Source organism: Haliotis cracherodii, unplaced genomic scaffold (genome assembly GCF_022045235.1).
Source record: "Haliotis cracherodii isolate W230 unplaced genomic scaffold, xgHalCrac1.p SCAF_2, whole genome shotgun sequence".
NCBI classification, from domain to species: Eukaryota; Metazoa; Mollusca; class Gastropoda; order Lepetellida; family Haliotidae; genus Haliotis; species Haliotis cracherodii.
Genome location: NW_027266275.1, coordinates 28,755,940 through 28,771,656, shown reverse-complemented (window position 1 = coordinate 28,771,656; position 15,717 = coordinate 28,755,940). Strand labels below are relative to the sequence as shown.

General features: G+C 39.0%; 1 protein-coding gene across 3 annotated transcripts in view; it reads left to right on the top strand.

Moving 5' to 3' along the window:
• Positions 1-15,717, top strand: part of LOC139467940 (myocardin-related transcription factor B-like) — a 102,966-nt gene that overhangs the window by 30,808 nt on the left and 56,441 nt on the right. The window contains exon 1 of one of the 3 annotated variants that reach the window (XM_071249537.1): positions 14,197-14,787. The exons of 1 other annotated variant lie outside the window; for it this stretch is intronic. In XM_071249537.1, the coding sequence (XP_071105638.1) occupies positions 14,754-14,787 (34 nt within the window). In that variant the 5' untranslated portion in view covers positions 14,197-14,753. Of the gene's footprint in view, positions 1-14,196; positions 14,788-15,717 lie in introns of those variants that run through there. One more of the 3 variants, XM_071249535.1, reaches the window with a different exon arrangement.

Sequence of the window (15,717 nt, the reverse complement as noted above, 5' to 3'; positions counted from 1 at the left end):
CTTGGAGATGTTGTTCTCAATAAATAACGTTAGATGTCAAAACACTTTCAGGAAGTAATGTAAGGGTGACCGGAAATCTTGGCAACAGTTAACAATACAATTTCATATTTTTATTGTCAGAACTGTGAAGTGATAGCTCTTGTTCCATAGCGGAAACACATAACAAACCAAGGGAGTCAGTAGTGGCACCAGGTGAGATATAATTCATATTGCTTTGGAAGAGCCAGCTACACCACTCTGACCATGTCAGAACTGGGGAGTCAGAAGTGGCACCTGAGGGATGGGATATGACTTTTATTGCAGTAGAAGAGTCTCATACGCCATTCTGACAATCTCAGAACTAGTGACCAGTAGATGGAATATGACTTATAATGCAGTAGTAGAGGCCTGATACAATGCTTTGACGATATCAAAACAAGATTAGTAATGTAGGCTTCAGAGGGATGTGGTATACCGGTAACAATATATATTGCAGTAGGTGCTTGATATATCGTATATTATACAATACTTGTCAATGTTTTCCTTTGGATTATAAGCACTTTTTTTAAGGATTTCAATACAAACTGCAATTGTTCTTTTTTTTCATAATTTACATGATAAGCCGATGTAAATGAGTCTTAGGCAACTGTATCATGATTGGATGTATAGTACGTTATTGTTATCCCCCTTATCAAAACTTTTGGCTGGACCTGTGAAAACGTGATTTTGACAATCATGTTAAACCTGTGTCCAGTTGTTAAGAAATGTTCCTGAGACAAGGAACACTGATGTATCCTGTCTGATATGTCCTGAACAAACACGATGTATAGAAGTGAGTTGTATAGCAGTAATAGAAGCATTAATCTGAAAATAAAAATAACAAACAGTGGGGTCTTTCTTCCTGGATTACATGATTAAATAAGATGTGACTATCAGGATTGGGTGGTCAGACTCACTGACTTGGTTGATGCATGTCATTTATCCCAATTGCACAGATCGATGCTCATGATGTCAATCTCTGGTTGTCAGGTCCAGACCAGATGATTTACAGACCGCTGTCATATAGTTGGAATATTGCAGAGTGTGGTGTTAAACAACAAACAAATTAAAAAATTGATTGAATAATGGGTTAGTTATCATCTCAAGGCAATAACATGTAGAATAAAATAAAGATCAAGATGGTTGAGAATAAACATTCTGATAGATAATGTTTATGCTGGTGAGAGGCAGATTTTGTGGTTGTGGGAAGTCTACCTGGGTGACATGGCTGGCCACCAGGGTTTGGTTCAGACACAGCGATGGTGAAAAGCGAAAAGCACTTGTCATGGGAGTTATCGGGACATGAAGCACATCTGGTTGTAAACACTTGCCCAACAAACACTTGTAGTTTCGTCCACTCCTTCCTTCTCAAATACACGCTGTTTGCTGGAGTGGCAGTCAGTCAACAAAAACAACTTCGGTAAATGGCGTTAGGGCTGACTCTTGATGGGTCTGTTGTTTGTTTGTTTGTTTGTTTGTTTGTTAGATATGTGGGTATTTCAGAGTTGCTTACTGCTGCAGCAGCAAGAACAAGGGGCTTTTTATTTGCACAGTTTAGAATTTAGGGAATCATAATACACATTTTCTGGAAACAAAAAAATGTTTCTGTTGGTGATTCTGATATACTTTGAATAGTTTCTGTCATGACAAGTGACAATTGATTTGTTGAAGTTTGAGATTAGATCACATGTGAATCGTTTTGACTTGATAAGACACTTGAATTCAACATTGATATCAATCTATGTCATTCAATTCACAAGTGAGGGTTAGGTGCTGTATATGTTTTGTCGAGACGTCTACATGGTCTAAGATAGACTGTAATGTATGTATCACCAAGTTTATCATGAATAAGATGGTACACATGAAGATACACTGGCAATTCAGTCACACCCGAAAAGATTCGGGGTAGAATAGGTCTTCAGCAACCCATTCTTGCTGTATAAGGTTACTATGCATGTCGTAAGAGGTAGGGCTGTGTATTGACCTGGATTTTGTATTGCTATATATTGCCATACTTTAGCCTGTATTACCAATTTACATTTTCATGAGTTAATCAGAGTTATACCCTGTATTAATGTCAGATACCATCAGTCAGTGTCCCTCATTTTTTTCCTTTTCGCTGTTAGGAGCTTGATGGTCACGATGTGTACATGCTAATTCATAAAAAGATTGTCAGAGGCAAGTTGTATCAGAAAGAAACTATTTTCAATCTCCATATCAATTAGGAACACATAAATATACTTATATATATTTGCCCGAATATATTGCTACATTTACAAACGTATCACAATATGTATTGCTGAAGATTTTAACCACAATATACCAGTGTACCGGTAATTCTGCACACCCTTAGTAAGAGTGAGTGAGTGAGTATGGTTTTACGCCGCTTTTAGCAATATTCCAGCAATATCACGGCGGGGAGCACCAGAAATGGGCTTCACACATTGTACCCATGTCAGGAATCAAACCCAGGTCTTCGGCATGACGAGCGAACACTTTAACCACAAGGCTACCCGACTGCCCCCCCCTATAAGAGGCAACTAATGGGATCGGGTGGTCAGACTTGATTCACGCATGTCATCGTTTTCCATTTGCGTGGATCAATACTCATGATTTCAATCACTGGATTGTCTGGTTCAGACTCAATTATTTACGGACCCCAATCATATAGCTGGAATATTGCGTGTGTGGCGTCAAACAACAAAGAAACAAAACAAAAATCAATTCAGTCATGCCCATTAAATAACTAAAATATCACTGTTCACTTAAGCTTTAAAACTGTTCCTCTGTACCCAAGTACAAAACCATCACTTTTTGAAAATAAAGGAGAAGTGTCAAGGGGTCATTTCACTGATAATATTACAAATTAATTTGCAACACCAGATTAAAATAGTGATCAGAAAGGCACAAAGACCCAAGGACCACCTTCAGTTTCTACCCAAGCCAATGTTTCGGAGCCATGCAGCTTCTTTTATCTTGTCTGTGTGGCAGTGGTAGCACTGATCTGCCTGCCATGACAGCAGAATCAGCCTCCCATCTTCCAACCTGGCATCTGTTTACAGGTAGTGGGGCACTTCCAACTTACACAGCATGCACCAGGAGGCCCAGGAACACTTTTTACTCTCTTTTGGACATTTGACATAGATTTGTGTTAAACAATATCCAGAGGCCGTGTTGAAAGATATAGTTGTTTACCATGGAGCCTGACTAACATTTACTTCAGGATTCCCTGCTTCCCAATTTGATATCATTTGTTTGGCTACAAATAATACAACTTTTAGGTTGTTGTTGAAATAGTCTGTGTTTAGACCCATGTTGTACTCTTTCAGCAAACTAATTGCCAATGAGGTAAACATCGTGTGTAACTTTGTCAGGACTAATTTGAAGTTGTAATGATTGTTTTTGCTTTGGGTGTCATTATGGTGTGGAATCTGGATTCAGCATGGTTGGAATGAGTACTGCAATAAATAAAGTTGGTTTTCTTTCTGAAACAAATGCTAGTAAAGTGAAAGTTGGCATCTGACATCAAAGTGTGTCTGATTTCAGTGATATGTGCTTGGTGAAACTAGTGTTCAAATGAAGTGGAGGGAAATAATTTAATCGATTCCCCACATGGCGTCTGATGTGATATTGCTGGAATATTGCGCACTCACTCACTCACTCACTCACTCACTCACTCACTCACTCACTCACTCACTCACTCACTCACTCACTCACTCAAATCTTCATCTTTATCAGTCAACCCATTCATTACTATTTGGTCCAGTATTCAAGGGACCCATGAAGATCCGGGGTCTTCAGCAATCCATTCTTCCCATTAAAGGCTACTATGCTTGATGTGAGAGGCAACTTACGGGATCTGGTGGTCAGGCACGCTGACTTTGTTGATGCATGTCATTGTATTCCAATTGTTAGGGACACATGAAGATAAGGGGTAGAATGGGTCTTCAGCAACTCATGCTTGCCGTTAAAGGCGACTATGCTTGTCGTAAGAGGTGACTAACGGGATCGGGTGGTCAGGCTCACTGACTTGGTTGATGCATGTCATCGATCCCATCTGCTTGGATCGATGTTCATGATGTCAATCACTGGATTGTCTGGTCCAGAATCGATTATTACCAGACCGCTGTCGTTTAGCTTGAATATTGCTGAGTGCTGCGTCAAACAAACAAACAAACAAACAAACAAACACAGTATGCAGGGAGTTCAGTCACATTTTCCTCTGTAGTTAATGCATTTCAGCCTGAATCAGATTCTGGACAAATGCTCGTGTTTATGCTTACTGGGACATGTATAATGTTTGTGTGGAAGTAACGCCCTTGTGGTATCACTGATGGACACTAGTAAGATTAGATGCAGTTTGTAGGGGAGATTACTTAGCTATAAATGACATTGTTAGTAGAATGGAGACCACCCAAGTATACATGGTAGCTGTTAGATGGACATGGTTAAAGGTGAAACCGTTTCTGTGAGGAAATTATGGGATTTTCAGCTTCAAGTTTCTTCTATTGCAAGTCTGGGTCATAATTGGTCTTCAGCAACCCATGCTTGTCGTAAGAGGCAGCTAACAGAATCTATTGGTCAGGCTCCCTGACTTGGTTGATGAACCTAATTGTGTAGATTGCTGCTCATGATGTCATTCACTGACTCGATTAGTCACAGATCGCCATCATATAGCTGGAATACTGCTGAGTACGGTGTTAAATAAGGAACAAAACAATCTGTTGCGAGTAAAGGGTAGGATAGCCGGTGTTAGGGTCAGGGTCAGCTAATCCTGGGTTTGGGTCCACGGGTGGCCCAGTCGCCTAAGGCTCTCAGTGCCTGGGGCACTCCAGAAACCTCTGATCGTGGGTTCGAATCCCGGTTCGCCACGATTATGTTTCTAAGTTTGTCAGCACCATACCTATGCTCGTAGGTGTCACCAAAGTGGTAAACGTCTGACACCTGCATCACTTCAGGCTTTCCTCCCACATTTGGCTGACATGCCGCAATATAACTGGAATACTGTTATAAAAGGAGTTAAACCCAGCTCACTCACTAATCCTGGGTTTGAATCCCAGTTTCACCCCAATCTCCCAGTTCTATGTTCATGCTTCTGGCATTCACCAAATTGGTATACATACCTACAAGCTACATCATTTGGGGCCTTACTCCCACAAGGTGACAAGCTGTGGCTAAAATGTAAAATACTCTTCAAAGCATTAAACCTAATTCAATCACTCTGTTTCTGGTTTGAAGTCTATTTTAGGATGCATTCAATTTTTGCAGATTTTTCAAACATTTTTGAAGTCTTTGAAATATTCTTTCTTAACTATTAGTAAATGGCAATGTTAATAAAATATCATAGAAATGATTGGTTTACATCCCACGTGAAATGTAATGCCTGTAAGTAACAAGGGCTGATTTGTCAAGCATGCCAAATCTTTGAAGGTTAAACTTGGCAGGGAAGATTCCAACCAACACTCCTAATGAAATGCCTTGTTTTTCTAGCCAACTGAATTTACCATGAAGCCATACCCTTTCAGAAGGTGATATTTCCCCATTCTACTCATCAAGTGACATTATGTGTAGCTCCCTCCTAAACCCAGAGTTGTTAAGCGGAAAGGCCAATAAGGCTGTTTGAAAAATTAATTATCCCCCATATTTACCTATTTGCCAGCCAGCAGCAATGGGTGATTTCTGTGTCAGCACAAAGATCTGTAGGTGGTATTTACAACAGGAGACTCATGTGCTGTTGCTTGCAGGCGTTAGCTCACAGATATTTTGATAGCTATTCCATACCTACCAAGCTAGGTAACCACTTGATAAGATAGCTCCTGACTTGATTAGAGTATTGGTTTGCCATGATGTTTGATGAAATGTAAGTGTTTATTACCAACGGGAGAGGTGTGTGGACCACCGATATTTGAACTTCTACTGCAGGTTTTGGCATCATGTGCAACCGATTTTGTATATTTTTGGTTCGGAAAAACATATGCATGTGGGATGATGGGTATTTGGCTGATACGGAACGGTATTTTGCAACAACTTCGTCGTATTTGATGCAAGGAAAATAGGATTTTTTGATGATTTATTGCACCAGTGCTATGCTTCTATACTGGACTATTTATCGCAGAGTCGTTATCATAACACTGTTGATCTAGCTACCTGGATGCTCTCAGAGCTTGAATCCACAACAGATCATCAAGGCTGTTGGAAAGGTGCTATGGTGAGGAGGGTATGAAAAATAATGGATAAATTAAGAATAAAGTTTTTAGGCTTGTCATATCTTGATGACTTGATGTAAAAAAGCATCATTTTGTGATGCTCATTTGGCCTTGAGATACTTTGGTTTGGGGGCAATGGTGAAGTCTTCTAGTTAAAGTATTCACTCATCAAATGGAAGGCCCAGGTTTGATTCCCAGTACATGGGAGCAATATGTGAAGCCATTTTCTGGTGTCCCCCGCCTGGATATTGCTGTAGTTTTGTTTAAAATGGTAAAAAACCCAACTCACTCACCCACTTTTTGAATGTCTGCAGTTTGCATTGACATAGTACTCCAGATTGTGTTTGTGGTATATATCAAGGCAATAATCAGCTTTATATCTTCTCTTGTAATAGATTCCACCCTATTCGACATCCTGTCTATGTTAATGAGGTATGTGTTACGGTGTATATTGTGTTTGCACCTGATGTTACATAAGGTGATTATGCAAGGCTTGTTCAGTGTAAGTGTACATCTTTCTATATTGTGATAGTAAAGCTAATTGCTTATCTTTGAGTCAGTCATGTTCTTTCCTTGCCATATGAATAATTTCTGTTTTCGATCTAGTTAAGAGATATATGCTCGTTGCCACATACCTTTAATTAGTTTGTAAGCCTTTATCTTGAGGTAAAAACTTGCATGAGGAAGTTGTGTAATCGTATGAGTGCGAAGTGTTTATGCAAGGCTGAAAATACTTGTGTCACACAAATGAAGGTTTATCACCTAAGACAAGGGCATGTTAGGGATTCACACAATAGATGAATAGCAGGGAAGTTGTTGTCATGTGGTTGGCATTAGGGACATTGATGGTTCCCTGCAACCAGGCATGTTGTAAGTGCATAAATAAGATACCAGGTAAACAGGGCAAAGAATCTGGGTGTTTTTTGAGAATTACATGAATTTTTTGGGAGATCAACATTATTATCCCCCGCCACGAAGAAAAATATTTGTCAAGACTGAGTTTGAAAATTGGTGCAGTAAATCATTTTTTACAGAGTTACTTTACCTTGATGCATGTTTTTAGGTTTTGAGCATACACAGTTATGGCACATGATCCATGTTATTTTACACAGTGCATAGTGTCTGCAATGGGGAAAATTGTTCTCAGAAACTACTGAAGTTCGCTCATCTTAGAGATACTTATCAAGACTCAGAAGACTGCGTTCGAGAATTGGTGCCATAAATTATTTTTCCCTCGTGGCCTTTTGCGTGTGTTTAATCATTTAATCATTTTTTGTGATGACAAAGATACACTAGTGCCTATCTCTTCTTTAGGCTTTATAGATATCTTTTTTAATAGTTTATTTTACCTGCTATATGAACCAACAAAATTCTAATGTGGGGGACAGTGATAACTTTGTTTTCCTGTTGAGTAATCCATTCTAGATATTTCATTTGGACCGACAATGTCCAATAATGACCGAAAATCTCCAGGCCTCGAATATATTTCATAACACTTGCAAACCTGAAAACACTTTATATTTATTGACATTTGAAACTACAAAAGGTACAGTCATTTTCTGAAGCATGCTCTCTCTACATGAACTCTCACAGTTGTTAGACGGACATGACGGCACTCTGCAATGTGATGGCGTCACATGGTTCTGGTTAAGTAAACTAACTCAAAGTTGTTGGGAAAATATTGAACAATATTGGATTAACGTGGCATCCATTTTGCCAAGACAAATGGTGTTTTTCAAAAAAAATTGGGGTGGGAGAGAAAGATACATATGAAGGAAAGTTGTTGTATCCAGTGTAAAGTATGAAAGATTTTCATGATTGAATCCCATTTAATAAGATTTCTCAACCAAACAGCCTGCATCCCACACTCTCATTCATTTTACAATAGTTTATTGTGCATGCTTTCTTTTATCAAGAATGTAAAGGTTGAATCTGGAAAGTTCTTCATTTAGTTCCTGCTGGAGTGAGTCACGTTATTTATTTCTGTCTCTGTCAGGGAAGTTGGTGATGTTCATGTCATAGTCTAGTCAATGTTAATCTTTTTCTGGAATAGATCGATGGGTTGTGGGTCTGGTGACTGGTAATTTATTATACCAGTAGGTGTGTGTGGAGAGGGGGGGGGGGGGGGGGGGGGGGGAATGAGATTGGCCTTAGGACTGGACTATAAAATCCCAAAAATGTTCAAATTTATATTTTTTATTTGGGAAAATAAAACTGTGTAATTATTTCATGCCCCCCTCCCTCCTTCCCCTCCCTATAATAAATGACCAGTCCCTATGTCTGTCTCTTGTGAGTGTAAGTCTGTTTCTCATGACTAAGTTGAGCTGTGAATATAGGTCTGCTTCTCAGGAGAGAGTCAAGTCTTATTTGTTTGTCCTAAAGTCTGCCTTAGACAAGTAACTGTTTTCAACTTACAGTAAGTCTAACCGGCTGTGGGAGAAGTGCCTTGTATGAGAGATGGTGGTTGACCTCCTTCATTGGTCCATTCTTGCTGAAGACAGGGAGATTCCAGATCTCCTTCTGCCCTTTGATGTGGTAGCAATCGCTCCTCCAGTTGTGGAGAGCTTGACAGGGCCTACCTGTAACAGCATTGATCAAATGGCACTCTGCACACACCCCTTGTGTCTTTAACTACCATCCTGATGGAGAACAGCTTGCCCAGATTGTTGCAGTCATAAGAAATTAAATTTGTGAGATCCTTTGATGGTATAAAATGACACTGGCCTACTGTAATATTTATGGAACACAGTAGATAAGTAGCAGATTAACTGTTGTTCCTGGTCCATTGTGTGTGTGTGTGTGTGTGTGTGTGTGTGTGTGTGTGTGTGTGTGTGTCTGTGTCTGTGTCTGTGTCTGTGTGTCTGTGTGTGTCTGTGTGTGTGCTAGATTTAATTCCTTTAGAAGTGTGGAAATCAAATGCAGGGAAGGAAAGTGCAATATTTCTAAACTTGAAAACTACCAGATCAGGAGATAAAAACTTGCTTTTTCCTTTACAATGTTACGGCAATGAAAAAACATTATTTTGATAAATATGGCGGACAGAATTTTCAAAAAGTTATGGCTGATGAATCAATTGTTCCAAACTGTTTTACATATATCTTAGAACATGTATCATTGTTTTAGTAAGTCAGTGTGGCCTATTCACCAACTTAACCATGCTTCTTTACTTTTACACAGTCATACTATTATGCAATTCTTGACAGTAAGGTTGTAAGGAGATACACTATAGGATACATAAAAACTACACATCATTTTAATAAGCTGTATTCCAAAGTGAACGATGCCAGGCACAGCAAAGAACTATGTTTTAGACTTCAATCATTTACCACTGTTTAACATCGACCTTTTGTATATTTCAAAATTGTATAAATTTTGTGTTGCTTGTTTGAAAAAGAAGTTTTGTAGTTTGTTTCAATCTTTTTTCAAAACATCAGATACAAACTTGAAAAGTCTAACATTCTTAAGACTAAAATAACCATTTTTTTCCTCAGCCCTATTTTGAGTAACATTTAATCTTACTTCGCTGATGCTATGAATGGATTACATCACAGCGTGTTTCAGCAAGGATAAATTCTGTCAGGGCTACATGCACTGCAAGGTCTAATTTGTAGAATTCTAAAGGAAGTATGCTACAATAATGTCAAAACATTAACAAACAAAAATCACAACAGGTTATGGCGTGTATAATGTCCAAAAAGGTGTGCAATATATTCAAGAAAAAACGGTGAACATCTCGTGGGTATACCACCTTTATTTTGTTCCATTTCTGAACTTCAATTCACACACTGATGTTTCAGATCATGTGAGATACATGGAAGTATTAGATCATGTGAGATATATGGAAGTATTAGATCATGTGAGATACATGGAAGTATTAGATCATGTGAGATACATGGAAGTATTAGATCATGTGAGATATATGGAAGTATTAGATCATGTGAAATACATGGAAGTATTAGATCATGTGAGATATATGGAAGTATTAGATCATGTGAGATACATGGAAGTATTAGATCATGTGAGATATATGGAAGTATTAGATCATATGAGATACATGGAAGTATTAGATCATGTGAGATATATGGAAGTATTAGATCATGTGAGATACATGGAAGTATTAGATCATGTGAGATATATGGAAGTATTAGATCATGTGAGATACATGGAAGTATTAGATCATGTGAGATACATGCAAGTGTTAGATCATGTGAGATACATGGAAGTATTAGATCATGTAAGTATTAGATCATGTGAGATACCTGGAAGTATTATATCATGTGAGATACATGGAAGGAGGACATGTGGAGAAGGTATCTGTCAGTATATTTTGCCTTTTAACTATAGTAATGTGAAAGAATTGTAGGTTTTTAACTAATTTTGAGTAGTATATCCTCTGCATGTCCAAACCGGTTTCAAACATTATGTCCTACCATAATGCAATAGGGACTGGTCGCGGGACCCCTTTTGGTAACCACACCGTATGTTATTGATATATGGAAAGCTCTTGGAAATGTGTAATCCACAGTATCACTAAAGTAAATGAAAACCACCTAAATAATTACTTCATAGCCACTTTTTGATAGATAACAACTTTGTAATGGCATTTCAGAGCTACCTCTTGCCTCTTCATCAGGTGAATACTGAGTAAGCACGCACGCACGCATTTCTTTACACAAGGTAGGATTAAGGTTTACAAAGATAACAGTATAATGACAATGAGATTATCAGGAGAAAAGCCAATGATGTACACTAAAGGTGTAGTGCTTCGGCTGGGTGTAAAATAACAAGGAGCTGACAATGGCAACACAAACAATAAGGTAATAAGGATGTCCATTTGCAGTTGATGATAGGATTAAAGCACAGCAGAGTGCACCCTGGGTAGGTAGATGCCTTGATCTCTGTTAATGGCTGGCTTCTTTCTTTGGATTTCAGCTGTTTCTTGAAGTTACCTATTTTTCCAGTGACTGATGTTGGCATGGAGACATTCAACCGACTGTCCGAAGGATATGTTTGTGCAGAGTTTTACAAAGATAAGGTCATAATAGATTAATTGTGAGATTAACACTACCCGCTTTCCTTAATTGTATTGCTTCAAAGAGAAAACAGGCAAAGAAAATTCCCTTCATTCTTTACTTTAGGATATTCACCAATAGAGTATTCCTACATACCAGTCAACGGTTAATGTGCACATAGACCTTGCGGGGATGTTAAAAAAACATGGAGTGGGCAAGCAAAACCGAAATCTTTCAGGTCACTTTGTGTCAGTCAGCCATGTTTTGTTTTCCATTTTCTGTCTATTTTCCAAAATTACCTTGCCATTATCTTCGATAAATATCATAGAATAGTGTCGACCCTTTTGCTTAAAATCCAGTAAGTACTTTTGGCTTGGGTTTATCATATTTCTTGAAAAGGTTCTTGTTGGTGGCGCTGAATGCTCATCATTATCATGAGAACAGACGCAGCATGAGGTCATGGCAAGGTCCCGGTGACTTGGTGAAAGATGGCGTCTGCTCCTGCAGGTAGCAGTCTGCATATTCATCACAGCGGGGTGGTCATCAACATGGGCTCCATGATGGACACTGGAGGTTCAGAAATTTATGGCATTGAAGACAAACATAGTTTCTCTGGTTTCTGTTTTCTTTGGAAGAAGTGATAATGGCTTTGGAGAGAAATGTGACCCTCATTTCCAAGTAAATGAGCAGCATTTCTCGATACTGTTTCCCTACCTTTGCCTGTGGTTGGTGCTGCTCACTTTTTGCCTTTGTTAGTTGTTGTGTTTTTGAAGTGTTCAACTCGGTGCAGTATTCTTACATACCTCCACGTCCTTGGCCTGTCATATGTGCAGTTGCACTTCTGGCAGATGGGATAAGTACGATCACAGATTTATCTGCTGTTCCAAACTGAGCTGGATTGACAATTCTTAATTTTTTAAGTGGCATTTTAAGCTGTAATGTCAATGATGCAATTGACCTCTTTATTTTTGCATATCTTCATATTCTTTATTATATCAGTCTGTGCCAAAATGTTTTGGGTCACAGAGTACACATTTGATGTACTTGATAGTGACAAAGTGCTTTTACTTTATGAAAATATGGAATTGCTGGCTGGACTGCATAATAATGTCAGTTTTAGAGTAAGAATTTCTTCATATTTTCATGACGACAACTTGGACTTCTACTGAAAATGAGGGTGGTGTCATTTCCATGGGTGGCCCAGTCATCTAAGGGCATCCCTTGGGCACACCAGAAACCTAGGATTGTGGGTTCGAATCCCCGTTTGCCTCGATTATGTTTCTAGGTTTGTCAGCACCATACCCGTGCTCATGTGTTTCACTGAAGTGGTAAACATCTTAGACCTGCATCACTTCGGGCTTTCCTCCCACAATAAGCAGACAAGCCGCGATATAACTGGAATACTGTTAAAAGCGGCATAAACCCAACTCACTCACTCATTTCCAGAGCAAAACTACAAAACAGTTAAATATATCTTGATTGAACATGCAATACTGCCTTTTGATGATTTGAGATATTTAAAAATACTGAACAGCATTATCTTTTCTTCGCTGAACTGAAGGTATCCAATGACAATGAGCCAAAAGTGGGGAATAAGTAGCCAAACTCCATTTCCGAATTGCACCAGACCAGGGGATATGTAATCTCCTGATGAGTTGTTTATATAAAGACAACATTCTGTGACATCAAATAATCAGAACAAGGAACATTGCCAGAAACGTGTTGTTTGTTTTGCAGGTATTTTGATGTTTCCTGTATTGGAAATAGCGATAGTACTCACAGAACCTATAACAGATTTACCTGTGTAGTTAGTTAGCATCACCACAATAATGGTGTGGTCAAGAGTCAAGTTTAGAAAATTGCTAAATGTAAGGTAAGAACATGTAAGCTTTGATTAAAGTCAAGTCTTCAGTGAACAAACACTGTCCAACAAGCAGTATTTGTATATTGCCATGCAAATTAGCAAATGACTTGAGACCCAACAATAAAGTGTTGACATGTCTGTTCTCAGTTTAGCTATGGTGCACAGGCAATACATTTGCTGCCAATGTTTGGCTTGATGAACAGGACATTTCAGCTAACGAGACATGAGCAAATTTGCATAGTTGTCTCTTGGAAATGAGGCCATAATGTCCCTGCAGGTTGGAGTCAGCTGTGGCGAAGAAAGCACATGTCAATATTGTGTCATGAGGAAGGATGACCTTTGAGGTCATCCATTTAGTTTCCGCTTTGAGATCTCTGTAACTGTTAGGTGTAGAAATAAGATTTGCTTTCTTGTGTGTTTAGTTTTATGCACCAGGGACTTATCTTGGATGTTATACTGAGTGACCTTGGCAGTAAAATTGGGAGAATTTTGTTATTTTGTTGAATTATTTTATTTTATTACGTTCTTATTTCAGGGTCATTTTAACACCCTGTTGTAATTGAACGTTCACGGCTCTTTATCTTCACTGTCCATGTCATCAGTAAAATACAAGTCCGCTTGACTCGGACATCTCATTAGTTATAACTAAATAAACTTGAATTGGGATCTTTTTCATGATTCTTCTCAAATTTAACAGACACATAATCCTACTTGTCATTACTAAACGTAAAATATTATCATCAAGTGTGTTGTCAGTTTTATTGTGTAAGGAAATACAGCGAGGTTTACTTATTTAATCTTTTATAAAGTTGGTCAGCATATTACTTGTTTTTAAATAATAGTTTATGTTCATCACAAAAATATGTCAGTTTGGTTATGAAACTATTCTTGTAAACTTGTTAATTGCTACCAGATTAATTAATCATCTAAACACTTTAATTTGATAGGCTTGAAATTGCAGTCTACTGTAAGTTCCTTGTGATTGGCTGGAGGTGTGTGAGGGTAGAGGAGTGTGCCAGTCTATTTATAGCTGGGCATCCGATTAATGGAGACCACATGGTGTGTGTGAGAGAGCAGAGAGGCAGCACTGCTGGCTACCTCTGACAGTCAGACAGAGAGGAGCATCTACACATTCCACTGCTACAGCAGCTAGACTGATGCTTGCTGGTTCCAGGTCCTCTCCCCCACACACCATACTGACAAACTATTACTGCAGAATAGCCGGAGCTGCCTTACTTTTATACATACACCAGCTCAGTAGTCTTGGGATACACCTCCTCCGCACCCTCTTCTCATTGGCTGACAGTGACGACAGTCCTGACAGGGCAGCCCGACCATCTCATCAGCTGTGGTAGTCAGCTGTGGACTGCCCACCGGGATAGTACTGTGTTTTGCATCCATGTGTTGTACAAGTGACTAGCCCTACCGGCTCGTCCAACACCACCCTGGACAACCTGGGTTATGGTACTGTGAGCTGGCCAGTGCTTGTAGCCTGCTGCTGCAGGACAGTTCGCGCTGTCACCCAGGACAATTTCCACCATTCAGGCGGCGTCCACGGCAGGCAAGTCGTCACAGCAGCGACGGCGACGGCAACAACAACGACGAAAGGACACTGCTAAAAGTCTGGCTGCTGCTACAACCGTCAGTAAAAACATGGCCTGTCTTGTCCAGAATACGTCGAATGTGGGTGAGTGGATCCTTCCGACCAGGCAACTGGCTTGCTACATATCACTTTTCACAACATTCCTAATGGCTTCTGGAGGTGAAGCTGACTTCCTCAGCTCAGGGCATCTTCATCTCGTGCATCTGTCAGTGTTCATGTGCAGAGTTACAACACAACTCAACTTCTTTAATATCTAACTACTAATTTCATACCACTTACCACTTACCACTTATGTCAACCATTTGATAATGCTGTCATTGATCAGAGTTTTCGGTATCAATATATTACCTACAAAATATATGCTGATGTATGGCATCGATAAAATCACTGAAAGTATTACAGACAATATCTCTAAGTGAACAATATTATTTTACTTGTGGAAGAAATGTTTAGATTTTATTTACTATTATATTTTTTTTAACATGCTTATCCTGTTTTTTAGACTTATGCCCTTGCAAACATGTCGGGAGACACTTTGAACCAGCATATTGATATTTCAATTTTAGCTCTCTTGTAACATTCCAGTATTTCTTAAGTTTATCACCAGATGTTTTTTGACAGAGTGAGTAACTATTAGTATCTCAGGTGTCCTACTGAATGTGAAAATCTGTTCAAATTATGAATAATGTCAATGGTATCTAAATACTTGTGATCCATCTTGTGTACAAGTTCATTTGTATTTGCCATGCTTGTCTCAAGCAGAAGTAACATAGAGGAAGTTTAAACTGAGTAAACTTGAGGATAATAAAAATATGCCAGTTTGCAAAGCACTGGGCAACATGACACTCTCCAGCTGTTGCACGAGTTGTCCAAGACGATAGAGTTGCTACTGCTTCAGTAGATAACCTGTAATATGTAGGGGGAGTTACGCAGGTTATCGCCTCCCCCACCCAAGGGAGATGATACTCTGTGCGTACTATTCATTATGCCTCTATCTGCTGTTTATAATGTCAT